At 50.6% G+C, this 20,487-nt stretch overlaps 1 protein-coding gene across 3 annotated transcripts in view; it reads left to right on the top strand.

Moving 5' to 3' along the window:
* The window catches only part of PARP4 (poly(ADP-ribose) polymerase family member 4), a 1,988,214-nt gene extending 1,969,024 nt beyond the window's left edge, over positions 1 to 19,190 (top strand). For 2 of the 3 annotated variants that reach the window (XM_086935217.1, XM_086935220.1), the window contains one exon: positions 18,873 to 19,190. In XM_086935217.1, the coding sequence (XP_086791343.1) occupies positions 18,873 to 19,053 (181 nt within the window). In that variant the 3' untranslated portion in view covers positions 19,054 to 19,190. The remainder of the gene's footprint in view (positions 1 to 18,872) is intronic. The other variant, XM_086935219.1, reaches the window with a different exon arrangement.
* Positions 19,191 to 20,487: the final 1,297 nt, after the last annotated feature.

Below are 20,487 nucleotides of genomic sequence, written 5' to 3'. Positions count from 1 at the left end.
AGTCCTTGGGCCTTTCTGTGACACGCACTCCTTCCGCTTCTGCTTTTTGCTCCTTTCGCGGCCAACGAAGGGGCACCCAGGCATATTTGTTTCAGAGCCACAGGTCTGAGCAGCAACAGTCTCAGTGCAGCTATGGACGTGGGACCCGTAGAGGTGTGGCACGGTGCCAGCGTGCAGGTCAGTCCACAACCCCCCCTTCAGCCACTGCCTCCAAACCTTCCTTGTCCGATCTTTCAGGCCCACCAGACGCCAGTGGGTGGCACGATACGCCATCACCTCCACCCCTGGCGCACCATCACATCGGACAGGTGTATCCGGCAGCTTGTCCGAAGGGGCTACTCTCTCCCCTTCGAGACTACCCCTCCAGCCATGCCACCACAGTACCACCTCATATCGGGGGATCACTTGGCACTTCTCCAGCAGGAAGTTACGGCCCTCTTGGCCAAGGAGGCCATCGAGCGCATTCAGACACCAGAAGTAGGTCGTGGTTGTTACTCCCACTACTTCCTGGTTCCAAAGAAGGACAAGGGCCTGTGTCCTATCTTCGACCTTCGGAACGTCAATCGCTTGCTCTGGAAAGAGAAGTTCAAGATGCTCACACTTGCTCAGGTGTTGTCTGCCCTAGACCCGCAAGACCAGTTGGTAGCGTTGGACTTGCAGGACGCTTATTTTCATATCCCCGACCTGCTGGCCCACCGGCGTTACCTGCGGTTCACGGTAGGCCCAGAGCACTTTCAGTTTACCGTGCTCTTCCCATATCTCGACGACTGGTTGTTGAAGGCGGGCTCACCCCAAAAGGCCATCTCCCACCTCCAGACTACGGCCAACCTCATTCTCTCTCAGAAGCTCCTCTTCATCGGAGCGGTTCTGGACATGGCGCAGTTTCGGGTCTATCCTCCTGAACAGCAAATCCGGGACATTCGGGCTATGATTCCGATCTTTCAGCCCGTGTCCCGGGTTTCGGTCAGGACGACCTTGAGGCTGCTGGGCTTCATGGCCTCCTGCATCCTGTTCACCAACCATGCCAGATGGCATATGCCGGCTCTGCAGTGGGACCTTAAGTTCCAATGGGCGCAGCATCAGGGGAACCTGTCCGACTACGTCCAGATCTCGGAGGGCACTGCACAGCAATTGCAGTGGTGGCCCACGAATCAGCATTGGGTCAGCGGCAGATCCCTCTCCTTTCCCCAACCGGAGCACACAGTGGTGACGGATGCGTCCCTCCTCCTGGGATGAGGCCGCCACATGGGAGAGGTGGAGATCAGAGGCCTCTGGTCTCAGGGGGAGTCCTGGCTCCATATCAACCTTCTGGAGCTTGAGGCGATCTTTCTTGCACTGAAGGCATTCCTTTTCTCTGTCAAGGGGAAGGTGGTGCAGGTGTTCACAGACAACACCACCGCCATGTGGTATTGCAACAAACAAGGAGGGGTGGGGTCGTGGACCCTATGTCAGGAGGCTCTGCGCCTCTGGACATGGCTGGAATATCAAGGCATTTCCTTGACGGTTCAACACCTGGCAGGTTATTTGAACGCCAGGGCGGACGAACTCAGCCACCGGTGCATGATGGTTCACGAATGGCATCTTCACTTGGAGGTGGTGCACGGTCTCTTTCAACAATGGGGAGAGCCTTGGCTAGATCTATTCGCCACCAAAGAGAACGCACAATGTCAGCGGTTCTGTGCGTTGGAATTTCCAAGGCGGCACTCGCTCGGCGACACTTTTCGCCGAGAGTGGAGCTGCAGTCTATTGTATGCCTTTCCACCTATACCACTTCTACCCAGAGTGCTGAAGAAGATCAGGCGGGACCGGGCCCAAGTCATTCTCGTGGCTCCGGACTGGACTCGAAGAGTTTGGTATCCCGAGCTACTCCAGTATGAGCATGCATCCCCTGGTTCGACTGCCTCTTCAGGAGGATCTTCTGTTTCAGCAGCAGGGGACGGTCCTCCACCCGAACCTGTCCATCCTCCACCTACATGCGTGGAGATTGAGCAGCGACAGTTGATTCTGTTTGACTTGCCTCCTGAAGTCTGTGATGTCATTCTGGCAGCCAGGCGTCCCTCCACTAAATCGTTATACGCCTGCAGGTGGAACAAATTTGAGGCATGGTGCACAGCAAAGGCTGTGGACCCCCTTTCTTTCCCTCTTTTAGAGGTCCTTTTGTTCCTTCTATCTGATAAAGACGACTGCTCGCCACAGATTCCTTAGTGTAGAATTATCCCCAGGCGTAAGACTGGATCCGGAACATTTTGCCACAGCATCCCTGTGCGCCGGGGGGACGGCACCACGTGACTCCGCCCTGACGTTGTCCGCGTCTTGACGTCAGCAAGGTCACATAAGTCCCACTCCGGCGCGCCTACTACAGTTTTCCTTTTTTACGCGTGTAACACGGATCCGGATTGTGTTCCTGCCTGTTTTCAGGCCTTCTTTACGCTTTGCGTTGGTGAAACAGTGTGCAAATTCCTTCGGGCTTCAAGTCGTGTATGTCTTGTGCGTGCCAGATGTCGACGACGGACCCTCATCCGATTTGTATGTGGTGTTTGGGCGAGCACCATGATTCTACGGACTTCGACGCCGGTCAGCACCTCAAACCTAAGTCCTGGCGGGAGCGCCGGATGAAATTGTTGTCAGCCCGCTTGTCCAGGTCAGTCTCGTTGCAGCGCCCGTCCCCTACAAACGTGGATGCCAGGAGTCACTGATTCCGACTGCGGCATCGTCCATCGCTGCGCCATCGAGGGCGTTCCTCGCCCACTGGTAGGTTCCCCAGTTTGTCTCCGAGGCCTTGTCCTTGTTTGGCGGAGGGCACAGGTTCCCCTCGGGACGTAAGTCCTCGCCCGTCGCCACCCTATCAACTGTTTCCAAGCGCCGGGGCGACTAGGGCCCAGATGGCAGCCTATGCTTCGGCTTTGCAGGCTTCTCTGGCCCCCCTCTTCTCCCTGAGACGTCCACGGATCCCTTGCCTTGTGCGGGGCCTTCCGCGAAGTCGCCGACGAGTTCGGCTTCAGGTGGTGTCGACGAGGTGCGGCTCTGTGGGGTTCCCCTCATCGACCCAGGGCTTCCCCGCCTCGCTGCAAATCCCCGCGGGGATCCCTGTGATGTTGCAGGAGATTGCCGGGACTCAGGGCTCATCCCTGAGTCCCCCCCGGGACTCTGGGCAGGCGGCTGCCTTACCAGAGGCCGGGCCAACGCCTTTATGGCACCGACAGCTTTCCTCCACGGGCCTGGCGGTGCCACGGGTGGAAGCGGGGGCCTGGGGCGCCTTCCCGAGTCCCTCTCGGTCCTCTATGCAGATGGCTGCCTCGTCTGAGGTTGAGCCGTCGCCTTATCGGGCCGTTCCTTGGCTGTCCCGGCTCCGACCCCGCCCCATTCTCCCGGCAAGCATGTGGTGGTGGCGGTCGGCTCGGCGCCCATTGGGGACAAATGGGCGCCTGTGGCAGACTCCACGGTGCCGTCTGGGCGTCGAGTCATCGACTCGTCTCCGGATGTCGCTTCTTCTCCGGAGGTTGGTCATCTCCTTGTCTCCTCTTCACCGGAGACTGGATGCCGAGTGGTGACTTTTTCCCCGGCATCTTCTAGGGAGGGCTCTTCGCTGTCTGCGCAGACCCTCTTTTTCATAACTCAAGGTTGGTTGGCCCACAGGCTTCTCCGCCTTTTCCGGAGACCCCTCAGGTCCCCCATTCGTCCATGGGTCGCCCTTGCTACAGGGGCTGTCCGTTCCTTCCTCCAGGACTCTGGGTTGGGCGGCTGAGTTTGCAGCCTTTGCCTACGGGGGAGTTGCTCTCTCCCCCACGCCGTCCTACAGAGGCGGGTGTTGCCATTTTCGAGCCATCACCACGGCCGCTGGCATTTTACAGATGGGCGAACCGGTCACTCCATTTGCCATGTACCATTTGCTGTAGGTCCTCCACCAAGGCTCTGGTGGACGGGAGCTTCTTCTTCCCTTTGAGGCTTCGTTTCACAACTCCCACCTGAGGGCGTCCTGCCACGGGGGATCCGGTGCCTCAGCCACTCCTGCACCGCCATCGTACTGCTCTGCAAGACCCAGTCTGCCTCTCCTTCCACCCCTCGAAACAGGGCCCTCTTCTGCAGACTGCTTTTCCTTCTTTGCCTTCGGTGCTACTCCCTCCTTCACGGGAGGCCCGATGGTTTGACTCCTGGGGGTGTAACATCTTTGCCTCTACTGGTGCTGCCTTGCGAGCGCTTAACACACTTTGTGTGCTGGCCAGGGCAACTTTCAGCCTATGGGATTCAGTGGAGTCCCTCCGGTCTCGCTCCTCCCAGGCAGCTGTCTCCACTGACCTGTGGCACCATGTGCTAGATGGTTGTCCCAGGCCTGAACGTATCCTCAGGATCGAACCGATGCTCTATGGCAGTGTTTCCCAAACTGTGGTCCGCGGACCCCTAGGGGTCCGTGACACATTCCCAGGGGGTCCGCACAGGCAGCAGTTTTAAAAGCACTGCAAATGTTCCAAGTATAATTAGAAGTTTTTAAGCAAGAATAAAAGTGTCAAGACCAAGATAACACCAGTGATTAATGTTCCTGCTGGAGAGAGATGAGTTTTGTCCAGTGGCAGCTTGACTTATTCAATGTAGCACAGAGGGTTAATATGCTTCTTGCAAAGAAAGTGTGCCAATATTTATTTTTTTAACTGTGTTTGATCTGCATAGGTCAATGGGTTACTGCTTTTGTTACAGATATTCTTTAGTTACTGTGCAGTTTATAAGTGACAATTGTGATCTAGCACAGAGACGTATAAACTGGCATCAAAAAGATGTTTGCAAACTGCATGGTACAAGATAGTAACTTATGTTTCTTCCCAGTCTTTCATTATCCTGATGCTGCTAAAAAGGTTTATTTGAATGGAAATAAAGTTTCATTGTTCAAGTCAATGCTAAACACATTGTTATGCCTACCAGTATGAATGATGTGAATCCTACAACTAGTAGTCACCTTAGCCTTATGTTATTACATGTATGATTCATTGTCTCTATGGGGCAGATTTACAAGGAAAGTGACTCAGTGAGTGCTGCAAGCCATGTGGCTGTGCTGCACTTAGTCACTTTAAAAGCACAGGGATGCAACATATTTACCATAGTATGTTGCATCTCAGTGCTCTCCCTGTGCTGGTGCACAAACTGCTGCCATGCGCCGGCACAGGCACCCTTGTACCATGGTGCAAGGATGCCTGCTTTGTGGGGAGATTGTTTATGTGCAGAAAGGGAATCCTACCTGAACATAAACAATCACTAGAGGGGATTTCATCTTTCTAAACAACGAGGAGAAATTAATACATTTCTTCTTGTTGCACCTCCCTACGCCTCCCTTGGGGAGGTGTAGCATTCGGACGCATTTACAGATTCATGATTTCTCGTAAATCTGGAAATGTGTCTGGTTTCATGGGTGTTGCTTGGGAACACTCACAGCAAAACCCATGAAACGCACCTTTCACGCAAAGTCCTGTGTGCAAAGAGGCCATATTTATAAGAACAGGAAAAGTCACGCAGGGTGGCTTTTCCTGTTCTTATAAATATGGGGCACTAAAATGCGCCGCCGGAGTGTCACTTTTTGTGACGCACCGGTTGCGCAAGGGTCTTGTAAATCTGCCCTATATGTGTGTGTGTGTTGTAAAGTGCTCTGACATCCTACAATGGTATGAGAGATGCTATAAAACAAATGAAATACATGTGACAGAGGGACTATGGAGAGACGGGAGGAACTGTTGGAGTGTGATAAAAAGGGAATCACTGAAGAACCCGAACAAAGATTATCATATCCTGGTGCATAGAAAAGTCATCATTTACTATTCTTTTAAAGCTAATACAATTCAATATATAATGATAATGTGTTGTAGAATGCACTATTGTTTCCTAAATTGTCTTGGGGGGGAGAACCTCCCAAAGTCCCCTTTGTAGTGGTTGGACTCACTCACTGCACTTGGTGTGCACCCTGTGGGGACTGGTCTGAAAACATTTGCCAGGGCTGCTTTGAGTTTCCAGACTGGCCCTGGCAGGAGCCTCGTAGTGTGAAATAACACCAACTATTTAAAGGTTAGTCATGGAGATGCAGCACCAACCTTCCCAATAATGTTTTTTGTTTTTTGTAGATTCTTTCAATATAAAATACTAAAATCCTTAGTAATTAGACTATTTGTTTTGTGTTCACACATGTGTTTATTTTTTTCGGATTACTGTTTAAAATTTAAATTATACAGATTGCTAGGGGGTCCCCGGTTTCCAGTGCTGATTCAATGGGGGTCCTCAGGAGCCAAAACTTTGGGAACCACTGCTCTATGGGGTCCACCTCTCAACAGCCCCAAGTCTGGATATAAATACACACAGACTAAAGGGTGGTTAAGCAGGGGAAGGAAAGGATGGGGACAGCAGGGAGGGAGACCTGTAGCAAGACACAAAAGAGAATTGCAATTACTACTTGATCTACAGCTCCTCTCTATCTCTTATATTTTCTGGTCATCCATACTTTCTCTAACCTGTAAAAAAAATACGTAGTCCAGAAATACAGGGGGTGTGTTGAGCTTGCACCTCTTAATATCATACAAAATGCTGGAAAATATAAAGAGGTCTATCAGAACCAGATATTCTAATATATAACTCTAAACATCACACCATGGTCCTGTATGCCTACCTGTAATCATGAGGTACCAACTTTGGCTCAACCAGACTCACTGTCTAGACACCCCTGTGGAGGAATACAAGAAAAGGAACAGAACAACGATGAGCAGCAGCAGTGAATGCCATAAAATAGATGGGTTATGCACACAAGGAATCTTACTTCCAATTTCCAAATGCAGTATGAACAGATAATATCCAGAAAACGAGACGAGTTAACGTCACTCTCCCCGCATAGTAATAGTACACCAAACGGTACTGAATAGGATCCCCTGTGTCAGTAAGTGTATATCTGAGGTAAAGACTTTCCCCCGCAAGAACTTTGATGATGAAAGTTCGCCAACGCAAGGAAACCTATACCCTCAGAATAAAGCCAAAAGTAAGTACAAAAGCTTTGGTCGTTATGGTCCACCTCCGTGGGCCTCGGCGTGTACCTGCGTGCGCCTGTCCCTGCTGGAGTTTACACGCCTGTGTCTTCTTCTCACGTATACGCTTCTTGGTGGTGGGGCCGTTCCTGCTTGTTCTCTGCCTCGGGACTGATGCCCGTTCAGCTGTCCACTTCGCTGTGGGAGGTTCTGCCTCCTTTTCCACATCTTCTCCTTTTTTTGCTTCCTTCTGCTTGGTGGGGACTGGGGCTTTCTCCCTGGCCCCGTGACAAATCCCCGGTTGGGGCCCTGTGTTCTTCCAGGCTGGTAAAGTTCTCTTCTCCTTGGTGGGGACGGGGCCTTCCTCCCTGTCCCCATGACACATCCCCTGTGGGGGCTTTGTTTTCTTCCAAGCTGGTGAGGTTCCCTCGCAGACCCCCCCCTCCCCTATGGGTATGGCTAGGGTATCTATTCTACATTAAGGAATCTGCAGCTAGTAGTCTCTATCAGATGTACAAGTTACTTACCTTCGGTAACGATGTATCTCGTAGGGACGATTCTAGCCTTCCTCGCCGTCCTGCGAGGACCTTCAGCTTGGTCTTCTGCACTCGCCTCCCTTGGGTGGCTTGTCTTCTGTGAGTGCCTTCTTTCACTTCCTGGGAGGCTGCTTCGTCCTGTTTATTGTTCCTTTCCTTCCTTTCTGGTCATTGGAGGATGGATTTACATGTACTTCTGTGTCCCTACGCTCTGGTTATTCCAGGGTGGGGCCTACTTGTGAATTCCCCCTTCATTGCTAGGGGTTCTGACCTCCTCGCCAGTCCTCTGGGTTAGGGTCTCTTGGCCGTGCCGCTGTCCTTAGTTCTTTACAGGAGATGCAACATTCTCTGTTGGGGTTGTCTTGGGGTATTTTGTCGTGACTTATCTGTTCCGGACTTGTTCCCATTCATTGTTATTGATTGCGGTTGCACACTTGCTAAATGTTTGCCATGACATTTTTCCATCTGTTCTTTTGCCTCTCTGGGGAAATATCTCCGTACTTTGCAGGGTTGCTGCTCTTTTCGCAAACTGTTCCCATACCCAGTTTTATTTCTGATGGCTCCGCGTTGTGGCACAGAAAAATTCTCCAAAGAAAACTGACGTAGGCACCCCGGGGTGGGTCTCGCTGACGTCACGTACACGGACAGTGTCAGGGCGGAGTCACGTGGTGCCGCCGCCCCGGCGCACAGGGATGCTGTGGCAAAATTTTTCAGATCCAGTCTCAATCCTAGGGATAATTCTACGTTAAGGAATCTGCGGCTAGAATCATCTCTACCAGATACATCGTTACCGAAGGTAAGTAACTTGTACTTCTCTGGCCCAGCAGGGATCTGCTCTGGGCACTCTTAGGGGCTACCTTGCTGCAATCTCGGCCTTTCTCAGTCTCCCTGATCAGCCTCTCTTTTCAAGTCCCCTGTTGTTAATAGATTTCTCAAAGGCATTACTCACCTTTTCCCTCCTATTCTGTTTGTGATGCCGCAGTGGGACTTGAATCTGGTACTTACCTTTTTAATGTGTTCTGCTTTCCTGGTTGCCATCATCTCAGCTAGTCGTGTGATAAGCTCCAGGCTCTTTCTTGTAAGCCTCCATTTCTGTAAGTCCATCCGGACAAGGTTGTGCTTCGCACTCGTCCTTCCTTCTTGCCAAAAGTGGTCACTGCTTTTCACATTGGGCAAACTATAACCTTGCCCACTTTCTTCCCGCCTCCGCACCTTCCAGAGAGAAAGTAAGGCTCCACCGTCTGGACCCAAAACGTGCGCTTTCATTTTCTCTGAATCGCACACAACAGTTCCGGGTGGATGACCAGCTCTTTGTTGGCTATGTAGGCGCCAAGAAAGGCCCGGCTGTGCACAAGAGGACTATTTCCCGCTGGGTCGTCTTGTGTATTAAGGCCTGTTATTCTCTGGCTAAAAAGTAACCTCCAGTGGGGTTGCGCGCCCATTCTACCAGGGTGACAGCAGCCACTACTGCATTGGGACACGGTGTCCCCCTGCAAGACATCTGTCAGGCAGCCACGTGGGCCTCGCTGCACACTTTTACCAAGCATTATTGCCTTGACAGTCAAGTCCGGAGAGACTGCTTCTTTGGCTGTTCTGTTCTCCGTGACTTTCTGGTGTGATCTTTGTTCGCAGACGCATCACCAGGGTTGGTATTGCTGGGGTATCTAGTCTAAGGTAAGGAATCTATCACTAACGTGTCTCTTTCAGATGCACAAGTTACTTACTTGTGTAACGATAAATCTGTAATAGACATTAGTTAGTGATAGATTCCTTATCGCCCCACCCATCCTCCCCGTTCTGCGAACTGATGGTCAGTATCTTGCATGGCTCTGCGTTCCTGGCACGGAAAGTCATGTACAGAACTGACGTCAGCGCGCGTGGGCGCATCTAAGTAGCTCCAGCGACGTCATCTCGGCGACTACGATGCCAGGGACGAACATGGAGTCGTACGGCGACGTCTACTGAAGCGCAGGGGCACTGCTGATGAAAAAACTTTCCAGATCCACTCTTGACGCCTGGGGATATTCTAAGCTAAGGAATCTATCACTAACTAATTTCTCTTACAGATATATCGTTACACAAGTAAGTAACTTGTGCATCTCATTGACCAGGCTGGTGGAACCAGGATAAAAAATCCAGATAAGAAGAACCTGAAAGCAGAGGGGACAGAGTCCAAACCTCCCGGAAGTGACCAGGAGGCACAGAAGCACAGTACCGGCCCTGGTTGAAGTTTTTCGTTGAGGTGCGTTGAGAAGAAAACAGCAGCTGTGAAGACCAGGCCACATTGTAGAAGACCGGGAGCCTATCACGAGCTATCCCACGCCGGTTGACGAGTGCAGGACAGTCTGTGGCCGGCAGGACCAACAAGCCTTGGCAAATGCAAACAATGGTTCGCGGGTGAAGTTGAAGGGATACCAACCAGCAAGGTCTGAGGGACTAGCCCAGCAAGGGTAAGTCAGGACCGGCCCTCAGCACGATAGAGAGCCAGAAGGAATCAGGGAAGCACCCTCGAGGACCCTCTGGCAGCAGGCACAGGAGGTCGCAAGGAAGCCCCAGCAGCACACAGGAGAAGAAGTTCTACAAGGCAAGAGACGCAGGCAGGATGACGTGCTTGGAGCTGTGGAGTGCTGGAGGAAGGGGCTGCTGGTGCTTGAAGCTCTAACTTGCAGAGAACCAACAAACCGTGGCAACGTCTGAAAATTAATAAAGTAGGATTTTAAAAAAAAACCTTGGCAACGTCAAAGAGACCCGGTGCACAGGGAGGCGGTCACCGTTGTTTGGAGAGGGATTACAGTCTCCCAACTTGCAAGGAAGACTGTTCAGGCCTCTGGAGAGCCAACAAACCAACACCTGTGTTGCAGAGCCGGGCGATGTCCTTGGGACATCAGGCTCAGCAAACCGGTCGTTGACATCGAGGTACCTGCCAATACAGGGAAGTGACTCCTTCACTTGAAGGGAGATTCCTTCAGGCTAGGAGTCCTTGGTGACTCAGAGGATGTGAGGCCATGGAGTTGCAGTTTTTTGGAGAAGCACAGTGATGAAGATGCAGTAGGACTCTTCCTACCGGGAGCAGTCTTGTTGTGAGTCCTCGCTTAAAGAAAAACAGAGGTTCAGTGTCCACCAGCAGAAGAGCCTTTGAACAATCTTCAGTGACAAGCGGTCGGTTCCAGAAGATGTTGTTAGGACAAATCTAAGGACCCACCCTCATTAGAGCCCTTAAGTAACCCCAAAAAGGGGAAGAACCTCTACTCTGGTGACCCACCTATCAGAGGGGGGTCAGGAATGCTACTCAGATGTCCTAGCCAGTCAGATGCTCCCAGGGGCCAAGATTCAACATGGTAGAATCAAGTGGCCACCTGGAGGAGCTCTGGGGCACCTCCCTAGGGAGGAGCTGGACAGGGGGGTGATCACTTCCCTGTCTTTTGTGTAATTTCATGCCAAAGTGGGAGCTGATGGCTCCTGAACTGGGCAACACTAGTTTATGCATGGAGGACACCAAATGCGTCCTTCAATTGAGTCTGATGGCACTCGGAAGCGCCCCCACCATACCTAACTCTAAAGCTGATGTTTTCACACCTCTCCTTTGCAGGAAATCCTTTGTTCTGCTTCCCCATCCCCAGTGAAGCACATTAGCAGGGGCGGTAGAACACTGCCTTGGGTCGGCAGTAGCACCAGCTGGCAGTCATACCCTGTAAGGTTAAACAGGTAAGTATTGGGGGGGGGGAGGGAAGGGTCCTTTAAGGAGTCCTCCAGGACATGGTATCATGAAAATAACAGTGGATTTAATGCATGATTCCAACATGTTTGATAACAAACATGACCAGGTTCGGGCAGCCATTATGTAGTTAGACATCTTGACTTGCGAGTGTCTGCTAGATACCTTATTATGGGTGTCCCACACTTACAAAGCCCAGAAAGGGAGTCAGGCATTGGTAGGGGTACCTCTGCCTGCGCAAGGAATCCCACACACTTGGAACCATGCACCCTGCCCTTGGACTGAAGGGCCTACCTTAGGTGTGATTTGTAGGTTTTAAGTGCAGTGACTGGGATATAAGGGAAACCTTATATCTGAAGTGAAGGGTGCATGCACCCTGTCATGTAGACTGCAATGGCAGCTATTCAGACACCATTTGCATGGGCTCTGATAGGTGGCACAATACATGCTGCAGCCCATAGAAGAACCCTGGTGTACCAATGCCATGGGTACCTCAGTACCATATACTAGGGGCTTATATTGGTTCCCCAGTATGCCAATTGTGGGGTGTACAAAGTACTTACCAGTACAAAGTACTTACCAGTACATTTAGAGGAGAAAGCACAGTCACTGGGGTCCTGGTTAGCAGGATCACAGTGAACTATAGTCATAACCCACTGAAATCAGGCAAAATGTGGGTATTTATGCCAGAAAGATTCTACTTTCCTACACAGTATATGCCTGCTGTTGGGAAGAATTTGTGGCTTGGAGTGATTTGTGATTTCAAATTTGATGATCCACTGCACCCTTGTCCCAGGTTTTGTTGGTGTTCTTTTATTGGCCCAGCAAGCCTTTGCTCTGAGCACTGATATCTCTCGACCATATTCCTCTGTTGCAGTTGCTGGATCAACCCCCCTGTTCAAGTTACCTGTTGTAACTCATTTTCTAAAAGGACTCCAATACGTTCCATCCAAGACCTTTAATCATGCCCCATTGAGACCTGAACCTGGTTCTCACTTTCCTCATGTATGTGCCCTTCGAGCAATTAGCATGTTTGTTTATTGACAATCAATACAGCTTTTCTGATGGATTCTGCTATGCACTGGCCAAGAAGAAACCTACTGGCCACTGGCCAAGAAGAAACCTACTGAAGGCTTGTGAACTGATTCCACCAGAGCCAAAGCTGCAACCACTACATTAGCTCGCAGAGACCTTGTCCTGGACATCTGTCATGCTTGAATGTGGGCATCCCTGCACACGTTTACTAAGGACTACTGATTGGACAGTCAGGTTCGTCTTGACCGACACTTTTCCCATTCAGCCATACAGTACTTTTTGGTCTGAACCAGGGTTCTCCAAAGTCTGTCTTGGAGGGCCAAATCTGTGCCAAATGTTTATCACATCTCTGTTTAGATAATTGTAGTCATCTTAAAAATCTGGCATGGATCTGGCCCTCCAGGACCGACTTTGGAGAACCCTGGCCTAATCTGTTCGCAGACCCACCTTCAGGGCGGTTTTGCTTGGGTATCTGTTCTAAGGTAAGGAATCTGCGGCTAGAAGTCTCTAGCAGAAGAACAAGTTACCTACCTTTCTTTATTGATTATCTGGTAGAGACTGTCTAGCTCCAGATTCCTTACCAGCCCTCCCATCCTCCCCACCTTGCAAATGCATTTCCCCTTAAAGGATTACCCTATTGAGGTGCTTATTTTCTGCAGACTGGTGCCCTAGCAATTTTTCGTGTCTCTGCGTTTCTATTTTGAAAAGGTCGCAAGAAGTAACTGATGTCAGAGCGCTGGTATGGTGCCTTTGTAGGCACCACAAATGATGCTTACACAAAGCCGAACAACGCCACTTACCAGCGCCCAGAGGTACTGCTTGAAAAGTTTCCAGATCCAATCTGATACCTGGCTATTATTCTAGGGTATGTAATCTGCAGCGAAATAGTCTCTACCAGATAAGGCTTTACCAAAGGTAAGTAACTTGTTCTGTGCCGCTTGATTACCTTGGTTTCTTGGTGGTGAGGTTTCAAATAGCAGAGCCTCTGATTACTGACTGGAGCGTATCAAAATAATATTTTCAAGCTGGGGGGATTCTTCTGAGGTAGTTGGGAATTCTTTGGGCTGCATACACTTTATGAATGGTTAAGTGTTAAAAGTAGAAAATGTATTAATACTATCTGGTAGAAAAACCAAAACAGAACTTTACCCTTGTGCTTTGTCCTCTAGTAGGGTCAGTGGTATTTTTCAAACTATATTGGGAAATTTGATGATTTACCAACACAAAATATGACACTGCTCCCTCCAATCACAAAACTCTGGTGGTAGGGCTATTCTACAAAGCTTTTGTAATTCTGCTGATCTGAAAGAAACACGTTAGTTATATATTCCTTACCTTACCGGGCATCAGACTGGATCCGGAAAGTTTCGCTGGGATGATGTTGCGGTAGCTACTTAGTCACTGCCATCGCGCGCTGTTGTCAGTTCTTTCTTTTTCCGTGCCAGCCAGCGCAGATCTGGGAACAGCGGTACCTCAGTAAATTTTTTCTCGACTTTTGTCGACTTCTTGTTTCGAGACTTCGAAAAGGTGCAGGAAGGATGCCCGGTTTCAAGGCCTCCGGTTCCTGTAGCCGACTGATGTCAGTGACGGATCTGCACCCCGTGTGCCTCTTTTGACTGGAGCACGACCACGACCCCAAGTCGTGCTCCAACTGCCGGTCGATGGCGCCGAAGGCTTTGCGGGAGCGGTCCCGAAAGCTGCTTGAACACCAGCAGTCGGCTCCTCGCCGTTTGAGATCCCGGTCAAGAGGGAGGACGAGGGACCAGTCCCGAGCCACCACCATTCCGGTTCGAAATAATCAAAGTCTTCACGTTCGGGTAAGTCAAAGCATAAGAAGAAGTCAAAGAAGCATTGTCACTCTTTGACTTCTCCTCGTCGGTCGGCCGATCCAACGAGGCACTCGAAGGGTCGACTCCTAGTTTCCCACCCTTTCCGGGACCCAGAGCGACTCCCGCCCAGCATCGTACGTTCTAAGAGGCGATGCATGCCATCTTTCGGCGAACTGACCCCGCCGGCGCGCCTTCGGGCCCTGTAGACTCAGTTGGGGGTCCTAGGTCTTCGCTACAGGTGGCTCCGGCCTCGGCGCCGCTGGCCCCTCTTGGATCCAGGCCTGGATCCGGATCGGCGCCGGTTGACCTCATTACACCTCCACCGGCGGAGCTTCCGACTGCACCACTACCGTGTTCAACGTCGGTCGGCCCTCCCGGCCGGCGTCGACCCTGGCCTCCATCCCGACGTGGATACGGAGTCAGATGAGCTTTGGGTGGAGTTTTTATGCCCCTGTTCCCTCCTGGGGTCCGTTTTCAACAACAATGTCACCCAGAGGATCAGGTGACCCTTTGAATAACCAGCTGGACACTGAGCAGTACTAAAGAGAAGAACTGGGGGATGCCAGTGGTTTGGACACCTCCCCTGACCTTGGCATGTTGCCCCTCCCACCGTTGCCACGGAGGAGGGAGCGTTATACGCAGTGGTGTTGCGTAGGGCGGACGAGGCTCTCAATCTCGAGCTTCCTACAAGGGGGTCAGGACTAACCTCCTGACTGAGGTGCTTCAACCGACTGCGAGCTCTTCGGAGCCCCTGCTGCCATTTAATGAGGCCCTCACTAACGTCCTTTTGGGCACGTGGTCAAGGCCCAACACGGGGGCTCCTGTGGACAGGATGATTACCAGACACCACCGCCCGGCTCCAGGCGACCCCACTTTTCTCTCCCAACATCCCACCCTGAAGAGCCCCTTCCCTACCGCTCCACCGGAAGGCAATCCAAGAAGCTGGACCACCTTGGCAAGAGAATCTTCTCTTCCGCCAGCATAGGACTACGGTTCGTGAACACTGCCTGTCTCTTGGGTGGTTATTCGCTCTCAGTGTGGGATACGGTGGTGCAAGTGCTGCCTCAGTGTCTGGAGGAGGCCCGGGCAGTGCTCTCCCAGGCTGTTGCCGCCGGGAGGAATGCAGCAAAGTTTATGATACATTGTGGGCTGGACACCGCCGACTCTCTGGCCAGGCCCATTTCAACGTCGGTAGCGCTTCGTCGCTACGCCTGGATGAGGTCCACTGCCTTTTCAGGGGATGTTCAGAACACCTTGATGGACATGCCCTTTGATGGTCGCCACCTTTTTGGCGATAAAGCAGACAACGCCCTATAGTGCTTCAAGGACTCACGGGCTACGGCCAAGTCATTGGGCCTCTCCGCCCGTGTGGCGCAGTCTGCTTTTTGCCCCTTTCATGGCTACGGAAGGGGCGCTCCGCTATGTCCCGCCCAGAGCCACAAGCCGCAGCAAGTTACCCAACCTTCGCGGGCCGGGGACGTGGAAACAACCTGTGTTGTTCTCTGGGCCAGCGGGTGGATCAGTCCACCAACCCCCCCTCTTCAGCAGCATCCAAACCCTCCTAGTCCGACATTTCAGGCCCATCGAATGCCAGTGGACGGCAGGATTCGCAATCACCTCTCCCACTGGTCGGACAGGTGGGTTTTGCAAATAGTCTGAAGGGGCTACTCCTTGCCCCTCCAGCCAAGCCACAGCAATACCTCAGCATGTTAGGAGGATCATATGGCCCTTCTCCAGAATGAAGTTACAGCTCTCTTGGCCAAGGGAGCCATCAAGCATGTTCCTGTCCCAGAAGTAGGTTGTGGTTGTTACTCCCACTACTTTCTGGTCCCCAAGATGGACAAGGGCCTGCGTCCTATCTTGGACCTCAGGGACGTCAATCGCTTCCGCCGTAAGGAGAAGTTCAAGATGTTGACGCTTGCTCAGGTCTTGTCTGCCCTCGACCCGTAAGAATGAATGGTAGCATCAGACTTTCAGGACGCTTATTTTCACAACCCCAGCCCACCGGTTTTACCTGCGGTTCACGGTAGGCCACGAGCACTTTTAGTTTACCTTGTTCCCCTTTGGCCTTAACAGCGCCCCTCGGGTGTTCACGAAAGCGATGGCCGCAGCTCATCTGCGCAGACTAGCGGTTTCAGTCTTCCCCTATCTTGACGACTGGCTGTTGAAGGCGGGCTCGCCCCAGACAGTCGTCTCCCACCTCCAGACTATGGCCGACCTCCTGCATTCGCTTGGGTTCTCCATCAATGTGCCAAAGTCGCACCTGATTCACTCTCAAAAGCTCCTCTTCATCGGAGCGGTTCTGGACACAACGCGGTTTCGGGTTTATCCTCCCCAACAGCGAGTCCGGGATATTTGGGCTATGATTCCGATCTTTCAGCCTCTATCCCGGGTTTCGGTCAGAATGACCCTGAGGCTGCTGGGCCTCATGGCCTCCTGCTGATTGATCATGCCAGGTGGCATATGCGGGCTCTGCAGTGGGACCTGAAGTTCCAGTGGGCACAGTATCAGGGGAATCTGTCCGATTGCGTCTAGATCTCGGAGGGCACTGCACAACAACTGCAGTGGTCGCTCACGAACCAGGATTCGGTCAATGGCAGATTTCTCTCCCTTCCCCAACCAGACCACACTGTGGTGATGGATGCATCTCTTCTGGGATGGGGCGGCCACATGGGGGAGGCGGAGATCAGAGGCCTCTGGTCTCCAGCGGAGTCCGGGCTTCACATCAACCTTCTGGAGCTCCAGACGATTCGTCTTGCACTGAAAGTATTCCTTCCCTCTGTCCGGGGAAGAGTAGTGCAGGTGTTCACGGACAACACCACCGCCATGTGGTACTACAACAAACGGGGTGGGGTTGTGGAACTTATGTCAGGAGGCCCTCCGCCTCTGGACATGGCTGCAACATCAGGGCATATCCCTGGTGGTTTACCACCTGCCAGGTTCTCTGAACGCCAGGACGGACAAACTCAGCTGCAGGTGCATGATGGATCACAAATTAGGTGGTGCAAGATTTCTTTCGACAATGGGGCGAGCCTTGGTTAGATCTATTCGCCTTCGAAGAGAACGTGCAATGTCAGCAATTCTGCGCATTGGAATTTCCAAGGCGGCACTCACTTGGCGACTCTTTTCTTTGCGAGTGAAGTTGCGGTCTGTTGTACGCCTTTCCGCCTATACCACTTCTGCCCAGAGTCCTGAAGAAGATGAGGCGCGACCTAGAAGGGTCGGGCCGAACCCAAACGCACCATTTCTCGATGGGTCGTGTTGTGTATTAAGACTTGTTATTCAATTACTAAAACGGAGCCTCCTGGCGGGCTACGCGCCCATTCCAGCAGGGCGACGGCAGCCACTACAGCCTTGGGAAGAGGAGCTTCTCTAAATGACATCTGTCAGGCGGCCACGTGGGCATCGCTGCACACTTTCACCAAACACTACTGTCTGGACAGCCAAGTCCGGAGAGACGGCTTCTTAGGCCGTTCTGTTCTCCAGGACTTTTTGGTGTGATCTTGGTTTGCAGACCCACCACCTGGGTTGGTATTGCTTGGGTATCTATTCAAGGTAAGGAATGTATAACTAACGTGTTTCTTTCAGATGCACAAGTTACTTACCTTCGGTAACAATATATCTGTAAGAAACATTAGTTAGTTATAGATTCCTTACCTCTCCACCCATCCTCCCCATTCTGCAAACTGATTTCTAGGGTTAAGGACATCCTTTCAGGGTCCTAGTTTTGTGCACCAGTGGTCAGTGTCTTGCATGGCTCTGTGTTTCTGGCGCAGATAGTCATGTACAGAACTGACGTCAGCGAGCGAGGGTGGTGTCTAAGTAGCTGCCGCAATGTCATGCTGACGACGGATGCGGAGCCGACAGATGCAACCTTCCGACGCGCAGAGGTACTGCTGACCGAAAAACTTTCCAGATCCAGTCTGACGCCTGAGGGTAATTCTAAAGTAAGGAATCTATAACTAACTAATGTTCCTTACAGATATATCATTTCCGAAGGTAAGTAACTTGTGTGTTAGTCTTTATTATGCCTATCTGTTATGACTGAGAGTGTAAGAGGAAGGATAACATTTGTTTATGCATTGATTTGCGTAGTTTAAATGTGGATGTACAGATGACTGGCTCGGCCTGCCTTATTGAGATGCTTAGGCATAAATATAGGGTTATCCTGTGTCCCACAAAGGAACCTGGGTGTATTTAACAACAATGGCAATGTTCCTTCAGGAAATATTTGTCAACAAATCCTATGAGTGCGTGCTCACTGGCAAGTAGACCGCCCCTTCCTTGTTGGCCTGGTAGCACACCATTACTCAGTTGCACACACAGTCGAGATAGGTACACCTGAACATTTGTTTGCCGCACATGGAAAATAATAAGTGGATGGACCACTGCTTGTCACACACACCAATAACTCATTTAGAACTAACCAGGGTAGAGCATGCTCAATTCTGAGAGCTTTTTAAGTGACTAGTCTGCATTATGAAGCCCACACCATGGACTAGCCAGTTCAGTTGGAAAGCTCACAGAACTGTGTTCTTGCTGTTCTGAGCATCACTCTGGCAGTTCAGCACACAAGCATCACTAGCTTACAAATCCCAAAACAGGCTTAATTGGATAGAAAATATGTATGTGTTTTACAGAAGGTGGCAGGTGCTGCAGTGGCCTTTTAACAAGAATTTTGAGCCTGAGCACTTATTAACTTACAAATTGAGAACTGAGCCATAAGTAGTTTTCTGAAAAGTAACTTTTTTTTAATGTTGATCTCCAGTGACAATTTTTGGCGTCTCTCCAAGGCCACACAATGGGCAAGAAACACTGATCGACAATATCCAGGGATCTGCGGCCGACTAGACCTGGGGAAAGACTGGAACTCTGCTACTCGCAAGTTGTTGGGCATCGATCCAATTGAAGACAGCTCTCCCCTTGCCAAAGCTGTTTATGTTTGTTAGATTAGCAAAATGATTCATTGTTTATTTTTGTGAAAGTATTTCATACTTGTAATATAGGGAAAGTCTAAACAAAAAAGCATGTCATTTTCTTTAAAAGAAAAAAAAAGGATTTAGCCATTTACATTGCTGTGGTAATTATCTTTCAGACCTAGGACTCAGTTGAATCTTGAATTATGGTGACAGCAGAAATATCACATTTTCCTGTGTTCGTTTTCAGTAGCTGGTATTGTCCTCTACTTAGTATCTGCCAGAGTCACTCTCTCACAGAGCTACTACAATCCATACATAGATAGGGACAAAAGGAGAGTTGCTTCAAGCCATTGGTTGTTGTAAGTGAATTCAAAAGCCTGTAGTTGATAATAACTGTCTTTCATAACACATGATGTATTTGATTAAACTCGAGGACATTTGCAATTTTAGTGAGAGAAAGGTGCAGCAAAACCTAATATTTTTTTCATTTCACATAATGGGATAACCGGACCTTTATAATTAATAATAGATTTAGAATGGACAACATAGCAGCCATCTATGTGTCTGAGGACCAGATTGTGTGAGCTGCCAGTAAAATATCTAACATCGTTAACATCTTCATCTGCTAGTCTTCAAACAGAACGTAAAAGTCAGACCTATTGCATTTAGAACAGATACCCTATGCACACACATAGAAAGTACATATAGTAGTCATATCATTGGATAGGTACAAAATCACAAAGGGTAAGGTGGCAGAGAGACGAAGGAGTCCTTTGTAGACTGAAATCCTCAGTTCTTTATTTTCATGACAGAGAAACAGCAGCCAGCCGACACGTGTTTCATCTCACTCGCGAATCTTCAGGGCTCGAGCGCTACTGTATACGTCAGGGAGGTCGCTCTGCCGGTGATACTTCCGACCCGGTGGGGCCCTTGACCAAAGTAAATAAAAGCAAAACTGCAGCGTAAATCACCTCTGATTAGGTTGTATCGGACAGGAATGAAGGAAAGAATTTCTGGTGACCGTAGGGATGCCCGAGTGTAAGAGTGAACCCACTGTCAAATGTCGTGAGTCATGTCCTTTTCATTAGAGGTTAAGAGTAGGAATTCCCCAGATAGTAATACGTGAGACGTAATCGCAAACGTTAGACGCGAAGTGCGCGCCGGCATCCAGAGCTCCCGGGTCACAGTGTTCCTGGTATCGGACGGAAGTATCACCGGCAGAGCGACCTCCCTGACGTATACAGTAGCGCTCGAGCCCTGAAGATTCGCGAGTGCGATGAAACACGTGTCGGCTAGCTGCTGTTTCTCTGTCATGAAAATAAAGAACTGAGGATTTCAGTCTACAAAGGACTCCTTCGTCTCTCTGCCACCTTACCCTTTGTGATTTTGTACCTATCCAATGATATGACTACTATATGTACTTTCTATGTGTGTGCATAGGGTATCTGTTCTAATAGTTTGGAT

Source organism: Lissotriton vulgaris, chromosome 8 (genome assembly GCF_964263255.1).
Source record: "Lissotriton vulgaris chromosome 8, aLisVul1.2, whole genome shotgun sequence".
Classification (NCBI taxonomy): Eukaryota; Metazoa; Chordata; class Amphibia; order Caudata; family Salamandridae; genus Lissotriton; species Lissotriton vulgaris.
Note: the sequence above shows the minus strand (reverse complement) of the source record. Positions and strands in the feature narration are given on the sequence as shown.